The sequence below is a fragment of the Daldinia childiae genome (assembly GCF_008694065.1).
Source record: "Daldinia childiae strain JS-1345 chromosome Unknown Scaffold9, whole genome shotgun sequence".
In the NCBI taxonomy this organism is placed as follows: Eukaryota; Fungi; Ascomycota; class Sordariomycetes; order Xylariales; family Hypoxylaceae; genus Daldinia; species Daldinia childiae.
Window position 1 is genome coordinate 1174829 of NW_022984650.1, and position 24117 is coordinate 1198945.

The window sequence follows — 24117 nt, forward strand, 5'->3', positions numbered from 1 at the left end:
TCACACGAAAGCAAGTACCGTTTTATGAAATTGTCAGGCAACCCTGTTCTAGGACGTCAAGACCCCATCTTATTGCGATCCGTAATTAATCCCAAACTATCCCGTCCCAGATAAAAGCCTGTCCTCTAAAGCAAACAACTATCATAGGTACATAAGAGACACTTCACATAAACTACGGCGAACGAACTAATAAATATCTCTCATGACTTATGTATGTGTCGTATCTATTCGGCATCATGCTCTAGGGTCGAGCTATGCGAATGCGAGCCCCTCATTCTATCTATCATGCCATTCCCCTACCCGTCTATATGAAACGCCTGTACGGTACACGTTAATGCGTCGTCGATTATAATGCCAATTTCCCAAACAACGCAAAACTCTATCAAAAGCCCTCGTTTACGAAGGACCAAGTTGTTGAATCTGAATGAAAGTCGCTAGCCTCTAGACCGACGTGCGTAAAATAATTCATCAAAGGTACCATCTTAAGAAGACATGGATGCCCCTTACTCCTCATCATCCGTATCAGCTGGGTGTGGTGTACCCTTCGGACTGTTGAGCCACTCAATATGGCGTAGTCTCCTCCGCACCTCCTGCTCCTTGAACTCCTTCTTAGTCTTCTTCCTCTTCTTCTTAGCCTTGAACTTCAATGGGCTATTATCCTCAGTACCGCTGTTGACAGCGCTGCTTACTGCACTGCTGGCTGCTGTGCTGTTAACTCCACTGGTAATACCGCTTGCAAGACCGCTGCTTGGCCTACTGTCTTCAAAGCGATCCGTGGCAATTGAGGCATTGCCCTTCAAGACCATACGTCCGTCATTTATGTGCCACTGTTCATTAGCTAGAGCACCGACGAACTCTTCGTTGTGAGAAATCATGACCACGCCACCCTTGAAGTCTCTGATGGCTACCGCAAGACCACCAAGAGAATCGCGATCCAAAAAGTTAGTAGGTTCGTCAAGAACGAGCAAATGAGGATTGTTCCACATCGCACCGGCGATAACGACCTTAACTTTCTGGCCTCCAGATAAGCTACCAATTTCGTTGTGGTTGGCAATCTCAGGGTCAAGACCGAGGTCCTCGAAATGCTTGGAGATGACCGTAGGTTGAAGCTCTCGGTAACCTAGACCTTCACGAGACGCCTCGTGATCATCGAACTCTTGTACAAGCTTATCGAAACCCCATTCTGAGAGGGTTTCCCGAGAGACTTGCGAGTTGAATTTTGGTAGCCATGTTCTCCATTTCCTGTAAATTGTTAGCGGCTGTCTTTAAGAGTAGAACAATAACGGTTAACTTACACCTCGTATTGAAATGTTTTCTTGTATTTCTGACGACCAACAAGAGCTTCAATCTGTCGCTCGCCCTTTCCATCGCCGAGGTCAATTCGCTTATCCATCTGTTCCCGGTCCTTATCTGAAAGAATACGGGTCTGCTTCAGGAACACCTCTCTGTCGTCTCCATTTGCGTAACGCCATTGCAAGTACTGATTCGGCGTCTTCTCGAGATGCATCTCAACGTGCTCAAGAGCATGCTGTTTAATGTAACCAATTCGTAGGTTAGGATGCTTCTCAACTTTTCCGCTAGTCGGAACCACCTCACCCGTCAACAGCTTGATCAGGGTTGACTTTCCAGCACCGTTCGGTCCGATCACAGCAACACGGGAAGAAAGAGACAACTGGCACGAGACATCTGAGAGAGATGGTTTGGGCGCCTTAGGGTATTGGAAAGAAACCCCAGTCATTCGGATGATCGCCCGCGTCTGAGACTTGACGCCTGACAAGATACCCGGAGGAGGAAACTTGAACTGGACATTGGAGGCCGAAAGAGTATAATAAGCCTTGGCTTCGGGGCGAATCTTAACGAAGTCGGAGAGGTTGCCTTTGAAATGGCCAAGCTTCTTCCCAGGTTCATAGTGGTAGATGTCAGTTGTTACGTTGTCCAAGAAACTAGAATCGTGGGAAACGATCAAGCTAGTGATGTCTGTGTGACTCTTGAGGTAGCTTTCCAACCAAGCAATGTTAGCAACGTCGAGATGATTGGTAGGTTCGTCAAGTAATAGAACATCAGCTTTTTGCAACATTGCTCGAGCAAGAGCGAGCTTCATCTTCCACCCTCCTGACAGAGAGCCAACCTTTTGAGACTGTCTACCCTCAGGGCCTGCCGTGAAGCCGAATTCAGCTAAGACTTCAGAAATTCGCTCTCTACCCTCAGATGCGATTGTTGGATCTTTAACCATGAAATCCAGAATGCTAATATCGGCATCTTCACCTTGGTTGTGCTCAACGTAGCAGGTACGAAGGACATCCTGAGGTGGGAAGCCTTCCAGCTTACCACCAGCAATACTCTTCATCAATGTAGACTTTCCGGCACCGTTGCGACCACAAAGACCATATCGGTGCCCCTTCAATAATCGAAGATTGGTGTGGGAAAGAAGAAGCATGCCACCGTAGGCCAGGGAGAAGTCTGCATTAACAATCTCAGTCTCGCCATCGTCCTCCTTCTCCGGTATGCCGTACTTGCGGTGGTCCTCAGCAACGTAGAACTCATAGACACTAGAAGCGACAGTATCGCCGGCGCCCTCTTTATGAATTATATCTTTAAGATAAGGCGCAATTTTAGACGGGATTCGATCAACTTGACGATGATTAGCATCTTCGGCCACCATCTTGCAGATATAAGGACGAGCTATTTTATAAAACTCTAGGTCGCCTGAAAGCCCCCCGTTCTTCTTGATCTCGGAGTCCAGAACCTTAGCGACATCATCTGCAGAAGTCCTCTCCACTACAGCTTCATCGTTGCCCATAGCTTTGTCCATGACATCCAAAGCCCTGGTAGCTAGCTCACGCACTTCTGGTAGCGGCGCACGACCAACCACGCTTTTCACACCTGGCTGAAGCTTGGGTAAAAATGTACGTGCCTCAATAGGATCATGGACTAGCTTGGTCAAGTTTTCGGTGATCACAACAGTTTGCCGTAGTACCTCTTGAGCGGTGGTGGGGTTGTTAAGGGTTCGCTCAAGGAAAGGAGTAAGCAGGGCGAGAACAGGAGATGTCACGACAGCGACGAAGGTCGTCTGCGAAAGAGCGTGGATGGCCTTCTGAAGGGTCTGGGTTGAAGGATGGTGCATAGTGTCGACAAGAAGGGGAATCCTAGGAGCGACATCGTCGTTAGATAGGAGGGTGGTGAGGGATTGCATCGTAATGAGTGCCTGCTTCTCGACTTCGGACTTGAGGTCGTGCATGTTGCCCTCAACTATGGGGATCAAGCTAGCCAGCTTTTCGCCCATAGCCTCTCTAAGGGTATCCTTCTCTTGAGCTTGTTCTTTCGTGCAGCCAATTTCCATCTTTGCTTTATCGGCCATCTTCTGCATCAGCTTCAAGGCACCAACTGTACCCTGCCACTTTCCAGTCTTCTTGGAAAGGTAAGTTATAAGCGCGGGCAACAAGCCGACGACCATAGCCTCAGCACTTAAATGACCAAAGAGCGCATCAAGTCCGTATTGCGCAGCATCGCGGACCACTGTGCCCTTGTCGGCTAAAGCGTCTAGAGCAACGGAGACGAAACCACCATCCTGAATTAAGAACACAACTTCACTCAGCGGCTGCCGAGCTGGAAATTTCTCAAAGAGGGCGCCGAGAAGGTTCTGGGCACCCTCTCGTCGTAATCCACTCTTCTTATCAGATGCGGCTTTCTTGACTTCAGCCAATACGCCGTAATCATGCAGACCCCGAAAGCCTACAGTGTTTAACAGGAGTTCGCAGAGTCCATAAGAGGCGTCGACCGAAGCAGCGGAGGTTTTGGCGGTAAATATAGTGTCGAGAATTGATGAAACATCTTGTTGCGACGGCGGGGGAGGGGCTCCCGCCTTAGAAATCATAATCGGCGGCGACACTTGATGAGGCATCGTGAGCGCTCGTTCTTAACGAATTGGGCAGAAAGAAAAAAAGAAAACACCCAACTTGTTGAAGAGCGATGAGGCAAACGGCACCGCAATTTTAATAAAGGGTCAGCTAAACTGCCCGAAATGCCCTCGATCGTGGGCGCTGAAAACTTTGACGGTGAGCCAGCGTCTTACTTTTTTGATGTGTGGAGTTAAAAGAAGACGGGATGGGAATTTTGAAAAAAATGTTGGCCTTATCGACTTTGATGTTACCCCTCGAAAAGTTTTCTCCCTTTATCTACAGGGGGTCTATGTATATATGTACCGAAAATAGAATGGGTCCTTTAGGTACGTACCTTCTTACATTCGGCGCACGTTTTCTTGCTGCCGTCCTTCTTGTGGAGCCAATCTAGATCTGTCCCCAGGCTTCACGCCACCAGAAACCGCCTTAAATAAGACAAAAAGTCACTGACGAAGAGCCTAACAAAGAAAATTTCAAGGTCTAAACTTTCACCCATCTAGCGTCCATATGCAGCCAATCACAACAATATACCTTACTCATAACATCAGAAGAATAAAAGCATATAATTCCTCCAATAGTATTATTCCTTTTTTTCCATTAACAATCATGTCCAGTTTATTAAGAGTCACTTACGTAAATTTAGTTTGTCGTAAGCCCTACGGGCGGAGCTTCGATAAGGTGTAACCTGAGCGGCCGTAGTATTGGATACAATGCAAGAAGTATTTAGTAGCTATCTCCTAGGTAAATAAAAGACTCTAAAAGAATACCTAAGAGGTAGCCTCGAAGTTTATGCCACTAGACAATCCAATTTAAACAGCAGATCACATACCTATATACCTACCTATTACCTAGGTACCTATATTCTACCTGTATTTAGATACCTATCGACATTTGAGGTTAGGGTATACAACTAACTAACTAACTGCGTACTCATAATGATGCCAAACTACTCCGGCTCAAAATTCCCCCCATTCAATAATAATCATTTGCTTCCTTGATTTTAGTCGACCTCTTTCTCCCAAGTCTATCAGCGAAATTGGTATACGTACCTACCTACCTATCAATGGAAATAAAAAAGACATTATGAAATAGTAGATTATAGGCCGATGAATTTATCAATTAGTTCCTAAGTACTTATTAAAGTTATCAAGATCTTCAAGCGTAGGCTAGAGTACAGAGTAAAACGCTATATAGGTGGTTTGATACTATCAGAATATTTATAAAGTCAAAATCTAGCCAAAATTGAGCCATTATCAAATCCCTGGTAACTGTTTATAAAGGCTCGCTATGAATCTAGAAGGTATGGCAAAAATTTTGTTGTTCTGTAAAGGAATCTAAATATAAGTCACCTAGGTATAGAAACTAACGAGTATACATATAGGTACTAAATCCATCCCTCGCTCTGGATATCTCATCGGGATCCCAATAACAAGTTTTCATAAGTGCTAAATAGGTACTTAGAGCAATGTCCTAAATAACGTTGAATTTTGACTTTGTCTTATCTTGATGCAGTAGAACTCACACGATAACTAGTAGTAAGCCCGTAGAGACAGACCGAATATAGATAAGCAGCGCGACGAAGCTAAAGTTGCAGTGGATGCTTTGAAAGCTTGCTCTAGTCGCTTTCGTATAAGACAGCTCCCTCACTCTTTTGTTTGAAAACAAAGAGATGTTTAGTTGTTGAATAATATTAGCTTGCAATTTCATAACAAGGAATCCCCGTTTAAATGATATCGCTATTAAATCATTAGATATTTAAGATAGAGAGTTTAGGATCGAACAGTCAGATCTACTAAGGATGCTCCCAGTGTTAAGTTTAGATAGGATAACCTCCCTCAATGATGGGGCACGTACGACTTCGTGATACCCTCGCCCTTCTAGTTACATTCGTGAACGCGAAAGAAAGAAAAAGAATTGTACGATATAAATGTGGTCTCGGTATTGGGCATCTCGTGATTCAGAAAATATGACGTTTTACATAGAAGGAACAAGACGATTCGCAATAAGCACGGATATCACATATGGCGGCATTGTGCGTTAGTCGCGATCTGACGTCCAGCGTCGACAGAATATTGGTTCCCCTATGTATGCAGCGCACGGACGATATTGAGCACATGGTCTTCGAGACTCGACGAAAGAAGATATGTCGCCCGCACGAGTGTGACGGTTTCGGAGATAAGGCCTGATATTATGTATTTCATCGAGACAGAAAGCTTCTACGTTAGCACGCCAATACTCATTGTGATAGTGTGGCGGGCTACCCATTGGGAAGACAGGGTGGTGAATAAATCTTCTCACGTGAGTTGTTTCCCGGAGGTACAATATCAAAAGTGTTCGAGGCGCGGACCGGAATGTGACATTGATGCCAATATCCATAGTTGTGGCTACAAGACCCGGTAGCATTGAAAGACTTGTTAGGAATAGAAAGGACGAGTTCCAAGTTTTTACGCTTCACATTAGTTGTCTAGATTGGATCAGTCGGTCCGTCCTCACCGTAGATATTAGCGGAAAGGTATAAATGATTTGTCGCTCACCCCTAAGGTAGGATGTTACTAACAGAAGTTAAAGCAGCTGACCAAAATTGTCGTGAGATAAGCTAGGAAAAGCGAAGACCGTAATGGAAGGGGATTTCTCTATGAGGAAATCTGGGTTACAGTAAAGGGAAATATCACGGGAGTTGTAGGTCCACGCCAAGAGAGCCAAGACATTCAGAATTTCCCAATTTGGATAATGAGGCAACTTTAGCTGGGGCCGGGAATGATACACATTTCGGCCGGTAACAAGGTCGTTGACGTTGGACCCACGGGATGTCGGTATCTGTATGTATTGTCAAGGTAGTGAAGGAAGATCATACTGTTACCTGGAATTCGGAACTGTCATCAGACGAACTTGCATACGGAACTTTGCCACCCTGAGCTACATAGCTCGTAGAAGATCATTCACGATGCGGGTCCCCCTAATACGATGAGAGGTTCTAACATTGATCGTCAATTTATTATGCATCATGTAGTACGAGGTAGTCATCTTCGTCTATCTACCTATGTCTAGAGTAAGGGTCATTAGCTATATACCTCATACCCATATTTTGTACGACTTATCATTTTCGAAGTCGTCGCCATCATAAGTCGAGACAGGCTCTAGGAGCTTTTATGACTCTATCGGTCTCCATAAGCTTGATGAGGGATGGCTGCGGAGCAGCGACCCTCAAGATGATAACCGGGTCGATTCAAGCACTTCGCTAAACTCCATCCTAGACGTGATTACAAGGATGTCAGAGCGGGATTTGCCGGTGGTTGTAACTTAGATGGGTAAACTGGGGAAGACGGAAAATTAAATAAACTAGCTTCAGGGGTTCGTGGTCCATCAGTCCATCCCGGCGCTTGATATTCAATGGAGCTTACTGTTTGTAGCCCCGGTTGTAACTTGTTGATAGTTGTTGACCAAGCAAAAGACAGGGTACCTAGCTACGTAGAGCCGATGCGCTCACATATATCTGTTGGAAACTGATGATAATGGCCTCTAAAAAGCTACAAAACCCCCAAGGCTCGCACAAAATGCCCGAGCCAAATCACTCCTTCGCCGTAGGCTTTCTTCTCGGAACGTTCTAATTTCAGTAGTGTGTAGAATCGGAGCACGCCATCTTCTATATAAGATAGTCGAACTATGTCTAATCTTTGAGATGAAGAGAACGCTTCCGAATCTAATAACAACGTTGACACTGTCTACTTCCTTAAACATCAAGTTACACTAATAATTATACTACATATAAACAGCATTGGATACACCACACGATATTTAAGGCGCAATGGCACCGGATTCTACTGGTAATACGGGATTTCAGTTCATAACCTCTATTAGCACCGTGGAGCGGGATGAGGAGACACGCCGAAAGGTGCGCTCGCATGCCAGACGACAGAAGCTCCCTCACGCTTCCAACCATCCATCTCAGCCGAAGAAACCAGGATCTGCAAAAGACCATACTTCGAAGTTTAGACTTAAACCCAAAGGCTCGTCCAACCAGGATGACGTCCCAAGGCACGAGAGGAAGCCTAAGAAGACCAATTGGCTTGCTGTTAGTGTCGCAAAGGAACTTCCGAACTTCACGCTGTTACACATAGAGAAGACGCCTTTGACGGAAAGCTTGATGAAGTATTGTATGGCCGTGTGCTTGTCGCCACAAGAGGCATCCGTAGAGAAATGGTTTGACCGGGCTGGGGTACCAACATACTTGAACACATGTAAGCTTGAACTTCCTCATTAATCAAAAGCAAAAGGAGATTGTTAACCAACTATAGATTATTCCGGATTCCTCGCAAATGCCTTCGCCATGAACCCAGAAGGAACTTGGGTGCAAGCGGTTTCAACCACCCAATCCCTACCATATAGGTAACTAGACGCTAACATGTAATAGCTTCAACTGGATAAAGCCGCCACACATGCCTTCATTGCCATGATCGCAGCTATGCACAACTCACTTGCGAGGTGGGCCGACACGAGTACCATCGACTTCCATCGATTCCAAGCGGTCAAGTCTATCAATGAGAGGCTAAATCTGGAAGGCAAGGACGATAGCAAGCCAATCTCAGATGGACTCGTCGTTGCTGTCTCTCTACTGGTTAACATCGAAGTAAGATTTCAATAGGAAAATGACTTGATAAAACCAATCGTTCGAGAAACTAATCCTACACAGACTTTCATCGGCTCGCTCAGTGCTGCCGCAGCTCACATGAGTGGCTTAAAGAGAATGGTCGACCTTAGAGGTGGAATTGTTGACGGTTTCAAGCACAGCAGTATACTTCAACGATCTATATCATGGTAAGTAGCGTTTATTAGTCTCTCGACTCTAGACTATATGCTTACTACTATAGGGCTGACTATTCCTATGCCACTGCCGCGCACAAGCCGGTCGCCTTCCCCTTTATTCCACAACTAGCATCCTCCCTAGCTCTCCATGATCGGTTCACAAGCCGTTCGATGTTAGCGAATATGGAACCACTTGGATTCAAGGACCTAACCATCCAGAATCGCGAAGCGGTCGAGCTTTTCGAACTGTTATATTCGATCACCGAATGCATTAATAACTTCGACTATGCAAGTCTCGAGAGCACATTTGGGCAGAGGATCCAGGTCAGCGACTCGATCTACATGATTGAGTGGCGGCTCTGCCATCTAGAACATGCTGCTCGGAGTCGGCAGTCTTGGAAGAGAGCCGGCTCCGTTCCATTGCTACCATCGGTCGAGGTCGATACACAGCCACGATTCCCTTCGCCGACTGATTTGTCCGACGTTTTGATCTACGCTGCGCATTTATTTCTTCACCTTGCCATCCGAGGTCAGCCCCCTTCCGCTCAGAGACATCGCGCACTGGCAGAAGCGCTTATGTCGTCTCTCTGCGACCCTGTGTTAGCCTTGGACCTTCTATCTGAGCCGAAGGTATACGAAAGTGGCGAGTCACAGGTAACTAGAAGCAGCGTGGAACAATCCACTACAGCAAACTTATCTGCATATGTCCCAACGTCAGAGATATCGCACACGGGCATGTCGAGGCTCTCCGGAGACGAGCTTCATGCTAACATTCTCCTTTGGGCCCTATTCATAGGGTCTTGCATCCGCATCCCAGTTGTAGTAAATGAATACTCGGTCCTAGGCGGTGACCAACACAACTTCTTCATTACCGCGCTGAAGAACTACTGCCGGATGAGGAACATCCTAGATAAAGAGATGTTTCTCGCGAAACTCAAGGATGTCATGTGGCTTTACAGCTGGTGCGAACACCAACTAGGACTTGTCTGGGAAGAGATTGCCAACGGCCTCAGACCATACGTGACGGCGGGGGATCAAGTGAATTCCCCCATGGGTCGTGATCAACAAGAGCAACAACAGTGAACTCCTATTACCTGGGATCATAGTAATGTCTAATCTAATAAGTAATCATTAGCTGACTCACAAGATGTAAACGCTGGCAGGACAATCTTGAATCACCTACTAATATTGAATAAACTCACCTTAATCTAATATTATATTACTATGAATGGTCTCTATACTTTTTGTAGTTAAAGTAGAATGTTCAGTAGAAACCATGAATGATTCAACCCAGCTTTATTGTATACCGTTCTCTATTAAAAGGAGCTTGCCCCCAACACCATCTGGGTTTCGCACCACAACTTCATTATCGAACAACTTAGGTACCTACCAGTCAATAAGGATGTCAATAAGCGTAGGAAAGCCGGCCCGTTCCGCATCTTCTGGCCCCGAACCCCCAGATCCAGATCCAGATCGATATAGACGATCACGCGCCCCATCCCCAGAGCCATTACCACACCCACCACGCCCACTGAGTGACCAGATGCAGAAATTAAACCTGCAAAAGGGCCATGATGTTGGGTCTAAGAAGGATGAAACGAGACAGAAGCGGTGAGAGAATACTAGCATCAACGGTTTACCGCGGGCACATATCTAGATAGTGCTAGAATCATATAGCACTAATACTTACGGGCATGGGATGAGCCGGAAGTATCCCGAAAGGCGAGAAAGTATGTTATTGACGCTTGGAGTGTCGTAATATGCTTGTGTTTAAGCGGGACCCTGGATATATTTATTCATTACTTCGTGGCTGGTGTGGAGTATGAGATGGGCGAGTAATGTCGTAGACAAATACCGGCAATATTAATATACATCAACATTATCCACCCATACTAATTCTAACAAAAAATTTGTTAGAAAAGGGCCATGAAAGTCTTAGTAAGTAGTATTGTTAAATGTCTCTAGGTTGGCATATACATCATCCAGAAATAAGCGCATTTAAAGAGCAACAGCTTACTTAGATTCCCTATATTTGATGTCGGCAACTGGATTTTGCTCTCCCCCTAGTGGCATCTCTTCCCGCATTGTTTCTTTTAAGAAAGCCTGTTACCGACTACGAATTTCGCCGTCTTTAGCTTATAAGCGGTGGACTTCGCGGAAAGCGGATGGTCGGCCGAAAGACGAAGAGCAGCACTTGAAAGAATATAATGCTTGTTGTGCCGCTGACTAAAGATATTGTTGCCCTATAATCTCGATCTATTTTCATTCTAGGGGCTTGCGGTCGGTGTAATATTTGGCTTCCTGCGGCCTGACTTTCATCCGACACGTAATAATCCTCCGGTCTGTTTGGTATCCCCATATCCGGAATTGTGTAATACTCCGAGAATAGTTGGACGGTGTAGTGGAGTTCGCAGCTGCAAAAGCATTATGTTTGTCGGAGATGTCCTTCACGATTGATTTAGGATGTATTGGCCACTCTTGATGAATTATTCGCTGGACAATCTATTGGCGGATAACACCAACATAGTATGGCAAACCCAGGACAATTACCACCGACGACGTCTGATCTAATTGATGCTTCGGACTGGGACACGGCACTAGTCATAACCGATGAATGGATGAAGAAAATCGTTCCGGAGAGGCGGCATAGCGGATGGGAAGCAGTAGAAAGACAATGGGTCGGAAATAAGCAATCGCAGCAGTCAACAGATTCAAGGCCATCCAGGTACATATACGAATGGACATTCTTTACTATCGTATCTAACAGGGTCTTATAAGGGAACTTACGAGGAAAGAGTATGAAGCTATAGAAAGGTTTCCATATCCGCAGAGGGCCCTTCCAACTCCACAACTAGAATTTGACTTCCGAATGAGAGTTATTCTGAATCCACAGTCTGCTTCAGTTGCCGTGAATGATGGGTTTAAGAAGTGGTCAACATTCTCCGACGGTAGCTGGTCGGGCCGTTTTGGATACGGTCTTGTTGTGGTAAGTTATCCAAACTAGTCGTGGTATATGTTGATATGAAATATTAACTTGAAATAGAATGGAGGGCAAGAGAGTCAAGACATGATCCATGGAAAAACGGCAGCAACTTCGGTAGAAGGTATGCATCGGCTGCAGACTGGGGACGAAGTGCCAGCATAGTGAGTATATCGACATAGGCGAGAATGTATAGACTGATCTACGTAATAGCATCGAATGCAAAACGCGAGGAAATATGACCGGACCTCCGGAGCTAGTCAAGGCGCTTCAGGACCCAGAGGCATCGGTATCGGTAGACCCAAGATCGTGTCTGTTCAGGGTGTTCGTCACCATGAAGACTACGGATGATCGATATGCAGAGAAACTAAACGCTGGGATGTGGATCGGAAGTTGCCTTTGGAAAGGGTTAGAAATCATATATGAGTACGTCTGCCAACTTCACTATCGCTAGAGATCCAGCTAATGATTGCCAACTCATAGCGCATACCGAGTGAATTAGCGGATACTCATATGTAGTAGTTGAATGATCATCACGATCATCACTAGGGATGAAGAAAGTTAGTCAGAGCTGAAGTCTCAAACCGGCTGGGCTCAAGATCCGGATTTCACCTTAGAATTGCATTGAATTTCGTCCAAGTTTTGGTATTTGCTAAACACCAGGATTTTATCATCCAATGCGATCGAGATTCAGGTCCTTTGCCAAGGCTCCGCCGGATATTTTGATCCCACCAGGTCGGGACCAATTGTGGACATAGTCTAGACCTTCAATGTTGGTAAGGCGTCCGTCGGTATTGGATGCACCTATGTAAGGTACCTAATGTACATCAGCGTGATCAGGATTCGGGAACAGGACTTGACATGGTGGGACTCAATGATGGCATTTAAGCAATAACAAACGATATTAAAAATTACCCCGGATAGCTATTTGAGTCCCTGCATTTCCTAGAATTTCAGGGTCTTGTAGTAACCCACTTTCGTCACAGCTCTTATATGATTGGTTAACCTTTTTTGACATATCGTTTGATTGGCTACACGTCTCAACTCTGTACGTCATACTAATGATCTTCTATCTTGTACATCATCGTCGACGGCAGTAAAAACAGGTTTACGTCACGGTCATCGAGATGAGATACACAAGTTGTCGAAGTATTCAAATAGATCCATACCCGCCCGTGGGTTTCTATACATTTTCATATTTTTACATATTATTCATCTTAGATCTATCTCTAACTACCTATACAGTGTAGTATCCAGCTTTTTCTACCATACTTATATACTCTTAACCAGCTTATAAACTTATAACTTCATTAAACATTATCAAAATGCCTCTATTTTCTAGCCGTAGGCCCGAGGAAGAAGTCGTGGAGGAGCCTCTCCCCGAGAAGACTGAGAAGAGACATTCACACGGTCTCTTCGGTTCCCGTCACCGGTCACCTTCTCCTGCCACCACTCATAGCAGCACGACCAATAGTTCAAGGAACTCAGGTATGGTTTATTAATATGCCGTACACTTATATAAAATCGGGATAATCTTACTAAATTATTCATTCAGACATTTCATCCCCTTCGCGCCACCGAAGCGTGCTACAACGTACCTTCGGACATGGTAACACTACCAACCCGGACATCGACCCGTCAATCGTCCAGGCCCGCGAGCGTGTCATGCAGGCCGAGACGGCTGAACGGGACGCCGATAGAGCTTTAGAGTCAGCCCGTATCCGTGTTCGCGAAGCTAGGGCCGATGTTAAGAGACTTGAGCTGGAGGCTGCCGAGGAAGCCCGACGGGCAAAGATCAAGCAGTACCACGCCCGCGAAGTCTCAAAGCGGGGCAAGCAACTTGGCCGTATGCATCCCATAAAACATCTTGTTTTATATGTCATTGTCGCTAACTAACATAAATTAGGTCACGATGTCTAAGCTATCATTTGAGCACTGAAAAATAAAGAGATAACGAATGTTATGTTGGAGTTAACTGAGAGCTTGGTGGTTGTTAGAAATGATACCTATTCCATTTCTGTATTATCACAGAGTAAGAGTCTCCGTGGCGCTGGATGTCTGATGAATGTATTGTATTATGAAGTATGAGCATCTGATTATAATCGAAAATATAAATCCCCATTTCAATTTGAACTACTATTGATGCATACCATTAAACATCTAAGTAGCTGGGAAGATTTGCATACCAGTGTTACTAAAGGAATTTCCGTAGAGCAAAGAGGCCTGTATTACCCCTTTGTATGCTTAAGATCACCAAAATTGAAGTATTACTTATTATCACATTCTCAGTACCGATATAGACCTAGCGATCCCTTATATCCTTTCATTTTAAGCATTGTTGTGTGTTTTATGTCTTGGATTTGACCTTTTCTTCTAAGACAGTCATTGTTTTAATGACGTCGGTCTCCATCAGGTATGCGACAAGAGAAGAGCCTCCTTCATGCTCATCATACAAACACTGGAAAGATTAGCAACATAGCTCAGCTTTATGATATCCATTAGGTACTTTCCAAACACTACCTTATTCATTTTTGGCTATTTTATCAAATCAAAATGATGTACCCAAGGTACCTAAGTCAACCTTCTAAGAATAGACCTAAGAATAGAAACCAGGAGTTCGATCGCGGATTACTATAGATTACTAAGTGGAGGGTTTTTATAAGATATTATCATATTTCTAAATAAGACGATAAAAAAAGTCTTAGTAAAAATAACAGCCGTTAAATTTAAGACTATGCAGATAATAGGTAGGTAAGAATTTAAACATGTTAAAATGTGTTATAAAAATCACTTTGAATTCAATTGACAGATGGTTAGGTAATTGCGATACATGAAATCGCTGCTGCTGCCGGTCCTACCGGTCCTACCGTTGCTAAGCCACATCCAGTCGTAACGGGCCACGACGCTAATGATAAGAATATGGTGTAGATATGCACTTACAAGGATACCTTTTTATCATACATCTGCATCAAATCCGCAGAGCCGGAGCTAATGCCAAGAAACGATAAATCGAAAAAGGGGGGTGGGGGTGTAAGTAAGAGAGAGGTAGGCTTGAAACCGGAAGAGCCAAGACATTAATCACAAGCATCCAGGAACCATTGTTTCTATCTTTTTTTTTTTCGTTAAACTTTCGAAGCTCTCGAAAGTGGCCTTGAGCCGCAATTCATCCCATCTACCTACATCGGCCTATACCCTACAAACAAGCTTAAAACTCTATGAGATAGCTTCACTAGCTACATGCATCCCTTTCTTCTTCAGGGTTTCTCATGATACCTCTGAACCTGGTCAATTGCTCTTCCGAAATTTGCTGCATGCCTCTCCGACCCGTATCATTCTCCAGCTGGCTCCCGTAGTCTACAATCCCCGACGCGAACGAATTTCAACTAATCGACATGGCAAATCGCAAAATGCTCTCCTTTAAGAGAGCTATTATCTTCGCAGCATTCTTCTTAGTAGCATTTATCTTGTTACGAAGATCACACGCCTCAGCTGACGAGCCCGAACCCTTCCGGAAACCTCCACCGAAGCCTGCAGACTCAAATAGCGAACATGTCGAAGTATCACACGGCCAGTCTACTCCTTCCTATACTTCGGATGGGGAATCCGACAAACCAATCCCTGCGCAGAAAGCCCTGCAAGATATGTCCAAGATGTCTTTATACGACAAATTAGCATACCAATACCCATACGACGTCGAGACCAAGTTCCCAGCCTATATTTGGCAAACATGGAAATGGACGCCTGCTAGTGGAGAGTTCAACTTTAGAGACCAAGAAGCTTCATGGTCGATGCAGCACCCAGGTTTTGTCCACGAAGTCATCACCGATCAAGTCGCCGTACACTTACTAAGGTTGCTCTATGCTCCTATTCCCGAAGTCCTCGAAGCGTACAATGCGCTCCCCCAACCTGTTCTAAAAGCCGACTTCTTCCGTTATCTGATACTTCTTGCCCGTGGTGGAATTTACTCCGACATCGACACGTTCGCTATCAGGAGTGCTTTAGAATGGATCCCAGAATCTGTGCCGAAGGAAAGCATAGGACTGGTCATCGGCATCGAGGCGGATCCCGACCGACCCGATTGGAAAGACTGGTATAGCCGGCGCATTCAATTCTGCCAATGGACTATACAGGCAAAACCGGGCCACCCGGTCTTACGCGATATCGTTTCGCGCATCACCCAGGAAACATTGAAGCGGAAGCGCGAAGGCACGTTCGTGTCAAGGGAAAAGAGCGTAGTAGAGTTTACCGGTCCTGCTGTCTGGACGGACGTGATTTTCGACTACTTTAACGACCCGCGTTACTTCGATATGAGCAATAGTCAGGGCAATGTTTCATACGTAAACTTCACAGGGATTGAAAAGCCGAAGAAGGTGGGCGATATTGTGGTGCTTCCCATTACAAGCTTCTCGCCTGGCGTTCAACAGATGGGAGCAAAGGACTATGACGACCCAATGGCATTCGTCAAACATGACTTCGAAGGTAAGGTTTCCGCTCTACTTAGCTAGGTATCTTTTGTTGACATCCTTAGGCACCTGGAAACCTGAGAGTGAACGGCATATTGGCGAGACTAACTAGGGGCTATTGATAGCCCCTTCGATACCCTAGGTCGCCTCCAGGCTATCGTCTCGTCTCCTGGGAAATTTGGCCTGCTAGATAGGTCTCCTCCGGCAAGAATAGGAACACATCAGCTTCCTGGTCTGATATCACGAACTCGGCGATCGTATACAAGATTTGTAACACTATTTTGCTACTTACGAAGTTTACGACCGGTCTCATGTGATAGCGTATGCCTGATTTTTTTTTTCCCACGGGAATGTTAAAGCAGTCACTCATTACTAAGTCTCTGTCCAAAATTATATGAGTGGAAGCTGTCACGTTGACTCGGATGAGAAATTTGCAAGTTTCTGCCCGACTATTTTGTACCAAGAGTCTATTATTTTATTTCCGAAGATGGTGGCTGGCCGGCGCCGGGTGCGGACTTTTCGGCGGACACATGGAACAAATAGAATACATACGGTTATTCTTTGGCGCAACAGAGAAGAAAAAGAAATGGGCATTCGGTGTGCTGCTCATCGGGGAGGACCAATTGTATATACCCGTTATGCATGGATTTGGGCGTTTGGCGGATATTTAGTCTTGCTTTTCAGCAACAACATCGACCCCATGGACAATAATAGTCTGATGGGGGTCACCTTTACAAATTGTTTCTTTTGCATATTTCTCTTAATTGTGCATACAATTGTAAGCCGATACAATCGTAAGGAGGTGTGTATAATTTCTAATACGCCCCTGGTCCCGGCCAACGCACCGGCAAACCCAAAGGCCAATTTCTCCCCCGCTTCTCCTCATCACCAGCCCCCACTTCCCCGGTACAATGACGATGTGGCTAGCTCAACAGGGGCTAGCTATGGCGGGTCCCCTCGAGTATATGTTGAACGCGCCCGCTATAGATGTTCTACAGCTGCGAGGTATCGGACAGACGAACGTGGACTGCGGGAGTCTGCGAGGCGTTGTTGCCCATCGTGTCACCCTCCCTTCTGATTTGAGATTCGCGAGGGATATGAGTAAGCGGCTCTTGTGGAGAGAATAGAGGAACCTAAGACCTTGTGGGTGCTAAGGAATCACTCGACTTGTTTTTGATTCCAGGACTTGAGTTGAAATACGCGAGATAATATGGAATTATCATTTCGACCGTTGGCGTCGAATGCCTTGCGTGGCTATACATTAAGCCGTCGGGTTTTACGATATGGCTCTACTCGAAGGTTAGCGATATCGGGGGTTTTACGCGGTTTGACGGCGAGTCGATTGATGCAGCGGAGATGTATTGCTACATCTGACCTGAGTTATGTGGAGGGACCTCAAGAAGTAAGTCATTTTTTATCTGGCTGGGTGGCTCGTTGTAGATCTTGTATGATTTGTCCACCGTTTAACCTATGTGAGGTGAAAGGGCTATTGTTTAGAATGTCATTTGCTTAAAGGGTATTATTCACTTGATTTATGCCTTAGAGCTTGAATGGACTATATGAAACGAGAAATATCTATTACAGTACAATAAAATTGCTCGGTATCGATTCATACTAATACTCGATAGCCACCATTGCTTACATGCACGATACCAGAGCATTTCTCAGGGATAGTTTCGCAATATGGCGACCGTCCAGCAGCCATATTCCGGTCTCCAACGACCGCTGACATGAACCCTACATTAACATCATCTAAACCGGAGACTACCACTTTGACATATGAGGATCTTGACACTCAGTCAAATATCCTCGCGCACTCACTGCGGTCCCTTGGCGTAAAAAAGGGGGATCGTGTCGCCGTGAGCCTAGGGAACGTCACCGAACAGGTCGTGTTAACTTATGCCATCTTTAAGTTGGGTGCCGTCTTGGTTCCGCTCAACCCGACCTTTAACGCCTACCAAATCAGCGCCGGACTGTCCCGCCTTGGCGTCGAGGTCCTCATTATCGCAGCCGTTACGGACCTCTCTTATAAGCCTTGCCGTGGCCGCAGCAACTACGACATCTTGTCTGCCCTTGTACCTGATCTATCTGATAATAAAATCGAGTCATCAACTGTCCCCACGCTCAAGTCCGTGGTGCTCGTAGATAACACACCCTCTCACCCCCTCGCAGGCTTTCCACCCATACAAGAACTTAGTGCACTAATCCCCTATTCATCACTCCTCTTATCTTCCTCCTCGTCTTCTTCTCTCTCCCGTTCGATAACACCAGACGCTCCGCTCACTCCAGCGGAAACGATTAACATTCAATTCACATCAGGCACGACGTCCATGCCAAAAGCCGCGATGCTAAACCACACCAACATCCTGAACAACGGCCGACTAATTGCGGCACGCATGGGGCTTGATCCTAGTGACAGGATAGTGTGTCCACCGCCGCTTTTCCACTGTTTCGGTTTCGTGCTAGGGTTTATGGCAAGTATAACGACGGGATCTTGTATCGCGTTCCCGAGCCCGGCCTTCGACCCTGGAGCCTCTCTGCGTGCTGGCGCGGAGTTACGCGCTACGGGGTTTTATGGTGTGCCTACTATGTTCGCGGCTGAGTTTGAGCTCCTCGCCAACCCAACTTTTGCCGCAAGTTTGCCACCAGGTGGCCTTAGTAACCTACGCAAGGGCATTGCAGCAGGTAGTTCGATTCCGGAACCGCTAATGCACGAGTTGGAAGAGAAGCTGGGGCTTAGAGAATTGGTTATCTGCTACGGGATGACGGAGACTAGTCCCGTAAGCTGCATGACAGCGCCCACGGACCCGGATAATCGACGCACTAGTACCGTGGGCCGCGCGATGCCACATACGACCGTTAAGATCGTCGCGCCGGGTGATCGGTCACGAATTGTGCCGCGTGGGCAGTGCGGCGAGCTAGCTGTGACAGGATACCTACTCATGAAGGGGTACTGGGACGACGAGGCACGAACAGGTGAGGATCTAATTCGAGATCAAGATGGTAGGTTGTGGATGTATACTGGCGATGAAGCGCGCATGGATCGCGACGGGTATGTCGAAATCACAGGCCGCATAAAGGATTTAATTATCAGGGGTGGTGAAAACATACACCCACTCGAAATCGAAACCGCACTCGTAAGACACCCGCGCGTGCGCGAAGCCAGCGTCGTGGGGGTACAGGATGAACGGTACGGCGAGGTTGTCGGCGCATTCGTAGCAGTGCACGCAGGCGTCAAGACACTAGAAGATGGCGAGGTAGACGGGGGTGAAGGGGAAGCACTGTCTAAGGATGAGGTGAGAGATTGGGTCCGCAAACAGCTTTCGGGTCATCTAGTGCCGAAGTACGTCTTTTGGACCGACGAGTTCCCCAAGACGGCCAGCGGGAAGATACAGAAGTTTAAGTTGAGGGATGATGCGAAGGAGTTACTCGGTAAGGCGGCGAAATAGATATATAAGTCTGGATTTGGAAGACTAGCATTGTATAGGTTAGGTACCTAGGTAGGTAGCTATAAGCGCGCTTTGAATATGTTTTATACCAAATACAGGCTCCCTCCTTCTGTATTATGTATATTATACCTGATCTTTCACCAAGGCATTAGTTAGCATGTCACGAAATTCAAAATGAGTATATTCTTCTCAAGTAAAAATATCAACAAGACGTGAATAAGTGGAGGAGTATTCGCAAAAGGGGTATTGCAGCAAACTTCAAAACGCCTTTGAACGAGGGTATTCCCAAAACCATCTCCTATGCAATGGACTCCAGAGGACTCTTCCTCTACTGTCCACGAAAGAACAAAATGATATCTCCAAAAATCAAGACTTTAAGCCCCCAAACACCGTAAGCACCCCTATGCAAGTTGTCAAACCTATTATATAGGTTGTAGTTTGTAACCAATTTCCCCACCCCCCCCTATTTCTTTCCGCTATCTTAGCTCACTCGCAGGTTCACTAATACGTTTAGGGCTGAGACCTCATATTTAGACATCATCTGAATTTATTCAGCCGTAGTGCATAAGTCTTTCGTAGATGATGTATTATCGCGCCGTGGCTTCTCTTTCTTGAAGTCCTTTACGGCTTCTTTCTGTGACGGAATAGAGTTTGAGTTATGAGGGATCTTGTACCGCTTAAACCGGAGGTTGTTGCGCGAAGCTTGCTGCTTATGCGCGTTACACGGGGAGCAGCTCATATCCCCAGGATTCCATCCCTTTTCTGCAAGCGCTAGAAATATAATTCCTCTTCGCTTACCGCCGTCTCTTTGACGGGATAGACGACCCTTGAAAGAATTGTCTCCCGGGGCGGCTATGGGATCTGTGACTTGGCCGCAGTGCTCATCGTCTCGGCTACAGACGCCATGCCGGAACTCGCCATCGTGAATGGGGCGTTGCTTTTGGGGAATAAGTGTGACAGAACGTTGATAACGCCGCCTTCGCCGCTAATATATATGGAGGCATATCTAAGTAACAGGAGAACGTTCCGTTCAGTGTAGAGGATGGCGGCGAAGGAGATGGTGGTAAACAAGAAGCAGAAGATAGTCCAGAAGACGGCCTTCTCTACAGGCGTATAGACATACACGCCATAGGTGACTTCGATACGGTACTTCTTGAGGCTGGCCCAGCGGACGAGAGCCTCGATTGTGGAGGGAGACGACGACATTGCAGTATAGTATTATAGTATATACTAGCTATAGTAGCTATTACGATGGCGTATCGATTATTATAATAATGTCGAGGAGTTTCAAAGATCTTGGTTACAGCCCGAGCGATCCAAGAAAAGGCAATCAAGCAAAAAGAATGCAAGTCATCGAGGAGGCAATAGGTACCTCATATTAATATAAGAGAAGCTTTTCGGCATTTAGCTTGAATTCCCTTCGGCCTTGGCATATATTAATAAACTATTGCCCGGGCTGGCGCCAGTGACATCGGAAGAAAGAGTCACGGGTGAGTGGGTACATAGAAAACTTATACCAGGTATATAATGTATGTATATGAGATAGGTACATGTATGTGTATGTGTGTAAGCAGTGGCATCTGATTCATGAAAATGGGATAGCGGATCGCAGATATGGATATTAGTGACCGCCGGATCGCTCGGAATTCCCATTTCCCATTCTTGTCTTACCTATTGTTACTACATGCGGCACCTACCTAGCATCTATGCTAACGGTAAAGACAGTCGTTGGCCCGCGCCGTAGGATTTCCGAGAGATGGATACTCGCATGGCACATGGGTTGGTAGCCTTGCGGTTCCAATATATGAAGTCGTCAGGTGGACAAGATAATACAAAGACTTGACCATATTCATACATGGGGGGTAGAACAAAGTATGTAAGATGGAAAGAATTCAAACCGAAATAGGTAGTGAAAGAAAGCAAGGATTTATCGGAGTTCCGCATAGCGCCTAAAACTCGATCACCGGTTCGGCACTATCGGGTTGAGGCTCTTTTATTTTCCTCTTATTGCCATTTCATTTCCAACCTCGCTAGCGAGGGCTGGTGACTTCGCTCGTCCTCTTCCTTATTCTAGGTAGTTATGTCTTATTCTTGCATCCTATTATTCATCCTACTAACTGGACTAAAATTCGGCTTCCACTCCTATTGTGGTGATCCAGGGATAGATAATAGATCAGGGGATGGGAATTCGTTGGATTTTGATAAGCGACAATACTGCGATGTGCTGACATATGAAGTGAAGTCGATAAACTAGCATTTGGGGGCCATTATTATTCCTTTAGAACGAACCATTGAAGTCTTCTTTCCTATTATGGTGCATTAGTCTTTCTTTATCAGGTTAGCATTCGAAGCTCGCGTAGTCAGGTTAGGCGTTAACGGTTTAGGCCGAGAATGTCAGACGCACAGGGCTGACAGCACAAGCTTTTGATGCCAACGAGTTGAGTTAGTCTGCCAAGAGTGCCCCGGAAGGGTATACCTAGTCGGCGATGATCGGGATTCGGAAAGAGTATTAAAGAATGGCATAGATAAATACCTAACCGTATGTGTCCTGCGCGAATAGTTTCTAGTTTGACTTATACACGCGATATCACAAGTAGAGTGAGACACTGTATAAAAGGAAGAATACTTCTGAGGCGAGAATGAGAGAGCACAAAAGTAAGCAAATTAGATGGCAGATGGCAGATGGCAGATGGTGGAACGGTGAATTTGGCGTATCACTGCATAAGCGACATGACCAAACTTTTACGCGCAGTTCGAAATTTGAATCATTCCTTCTATAAACAGTGTGCGCTTAGGTGAATTAGGTACTGTACAAATCTGCATCCATATGCACAATATCCTGGCCGGCAGATGGCCCATCCAAACATTCGGAAAACTCGGGTAGTCGTTCGGTCACGCCTACAACCCTCGAGCCAACCACCGGCGAGCCGCGCTGAGGGTCGGGTCGATAGCAAGGAAAGAAGCTTCTATGTAGTTTAGACCCGCCGCGCCAGGTTCTTTTCAGTCATAAGGTCCGATTTGAAGACTTTTGGAAAAGAGCTCATCGTACGAACTTACTGACTATCGTGCGATGTCACCGGAGCAAACGTCGCGGTAACCGATTTCTTCCGCGCTGGATCTTATAGCTCGCTAGGTCACGTTCGTCTAACATCCGGTAAGACCGACTTTGAGATATACTCAGACACATGGTATTAACGGTTTGGAGGGAGCTGGCCTGTTTGCTCCGAGTATAGCCGAGTAAGAAAGTTGCAATGCCCTAGGTTCGTATAATATAACATAGGCAACACTTTGCACATCTTACATATAAAATTAGGAGAGAGTTTTCTCCTGATTTAAGGGTCGCGACTCTTAGTCATGAGTCTTTTAGGTTGCCTTATGCGCATGGCAACTCCCAGCGAAGGTTTCCCGGTATCGCAAGGTCGCATTCTAACGGCCCATGCCGTATAGTGCCTATGGGGTACCACTACATATGCTGATGTAGTCTTTATTGTAACCTAGCTCACTACCGTCCTTGACCCCGGATATGCCGCAATACGGCCAATCATATCCATTTACCCGGGTTTGTCGGATAGGGGAGCAATCAGATCGTAAGTATAGCCATTGACTCGTTCGATCGTCATTATGAGCGCTTATCTCAGATTAATATCTCACGAACTGGGACTTGAGAAAGATTTAATACATGCTCTTGAGGGAACGATAGAACCTACCACCTTTAACTAATCAGATACAAGGCCGTTTACACTATATACAATAGTGAACGTACATTCAAATTGACAAAAGGCAATTATAATCTTCGAAGATTTCTATAAGGCCACAAATATTTTGAGGGGCTAAGTTTAGAGACAGACAAGGGCTTTCTTCGAAGAAAGTGGGTATTTTAACATTGTGTTGAGTACAGAAAGCTATCATAAATGCCCACTCGAAACTTGGCTGTTTGTGTGGGTTATACGAGCTATATCCCTTAACGGGACCACGCAAGACGAACTATTGTATGCGAAGTAATTCGGCGATCAATTCATATTGACGATGCAATCCACTCTTTCGGTTCGATCCGAGTTCAAATTGTACACGTAGTAGACTATCTTCGCGGTTCGAAACCACACCTAATAGTCCCTCGGTATCGTTGTCCCGACTTCATCGCTTCAGGCAAACACTTCCAAGAGCAACCTCTCATCGAGAAGGGGATTGCTCTCTCATTATCTCTCAAACCTACAAAATCCACGGACATTTCGTTTGCTTTCTCGTCAACATGAAGGCGAGAAATTTTCCACCATTCAATCCACTCGGTCAAGGGCACTGCAACTCGCCGTCCGCATACCGAGCAAGGTAAGTCACCAGAATTGGCGTTCTGCTCGCTTCGATCGGCAAGCCGATGAAGCAACTCCATGAAATGGGGAGGCGTATTGGATGGAAGGTAGGACGGTAATTCCCGTAGCTGCCCAGATCGTAAACAAGCCTGGAGAGCGAATTCGAGTAGCGAAGGCACACGGCTTTGATCGCAGATAGAAGCGGTCAGATTTCGC

At 45.9% G+C, this 24117-nt stretch overlaps 7 protein-coding genes across 7 annotated transcripts; 5 read left to right on the top strand and 2 right to left on the bottom strand.

Moving 5' to 3' along the window:
• Nucleotides 1-503: 503 nt before the first annotated feature.
• GL218_07534 ([NU+] prion formation protein 1) lies at nt 504-3901 on the bottom strand (the record flags this gene model as incomplete). The annotated part of the gene is made up of 2 exons (XM_033584296.1): nt 504-1242; nt 1296-3901. 2 exons carry the CDS (start codon nt 3899-3901, stop codon nt 504-506), a joined length of 3345 nt encoding a protein of 1114 aa, XP_033432404.1.
• A 3803-nt stretch (nt 3902-7704) lies between these two features.
• On the top strand, nt 7705-9785 carry GL218_07535 (uncharacterized protein; the record flags this gene model as incomplete). The annotated part of the gene is made up of 5 exons (XM_033584297.1): nt 7705-8137; nt 8195-8256; nt 8311-8526; nt 8590-8714; nt 8768-9785. 5 exons carry the CDS (start codon nt 7705-7707, stop codon nt 9783-9785), a joined length of 1854 nt encoding a protein of 617 aa, XP_033432403.1.
• Nucleotides 9786-11230: 1445 nt separating this feature from the next.
• On the top strand, nt 11231-12184 carry GL218_07536 (uncharacterized protein; the record flags this gene model as incomplete). The annotated part of the gene is made up of 5 exons (XM_033584298.1): nt 11231-11427; nt 11481-11688; nt 11746-11846; nt 11896-12108; nt 12166-12184. The coding sequence occupies 5 exons, from the start codon at nt 11231-11233 to the stop codon at nt 12182-12184; spliced, it is 738 nt and encodes a 245-aa protein (XP_033432405.1).
• Nucleotides 12185-13007: 823 nt separating this feature from the next.
• Nucleotides 13008-13602, top strand: GL218_07537 (uncharacterized protein; the record flags this gene model as incomplete). Its single annotated transcript, XM_033584299.1, has 3 exons — nt 13008-13170; nt 13238-13528; nt 13589-13602. 3 exons carry the CDS (start codon nt 13008-13010, stop codon nt 13600-13602), a joined length of 468 nt encoding a protein of 155 aa, XP_033432334.1.
• Nucleotides 13603-15074: 1472 nt separating this feature from the next.
• GL218_07538 (Initiation-specific alpha-1,6-mannosyltransferase) lies at nt 15075-16257 on the top strand (the record flags this gene model as incomplete). Its single annotated transcript, XM_033584300.1, has 2 exons — nt 15075-16161; nt 16211-16257. 2 exons carry the CDS (start codon nt 15075-15077, stop codon nt 16255-16257), a joined length of 1134 nt encoding a protein of 377 aa, XP_033432402.1.
• A 1098-nt stretch (nt 16258-17355) lies between these two features.
• Nucleotides 17356-19594, top strand: GL218_07539 (putative acyl-CoA synthetase YngI; the record flags this gene model as incomplete). Its single annotated transcript, XM_033584301.1, has 2 exons — nt 17356-17547; nt 17774-19594. 2 exons carry the CDS (start codon nt 17356-17358, stop codon nt 19592-19594), a joined length of 2013 nt encoding a protein of 670 aa, XP_033432401.1.
• Nucleotides 19595-20446: 852 nt separating this feature from the next.
• GL218_07540 (uncharacterized protein) lies at nt 20447-20800 on the bottom strand (the record flags this gene model as incomplete). Its single annotated transcript, XM_033584302.1, has 1 exon — nt 20447-20800. The coding sequence occupies one exon, from the start codon at nt 20798-20800 to the stop codon at nt 20447-20449; it is 354 nt and encodes a 117-aa protein (XP_033432632.1).
• Between the last annotated feature and the right edge of the window lie 3317 nt (nt 20801-24117).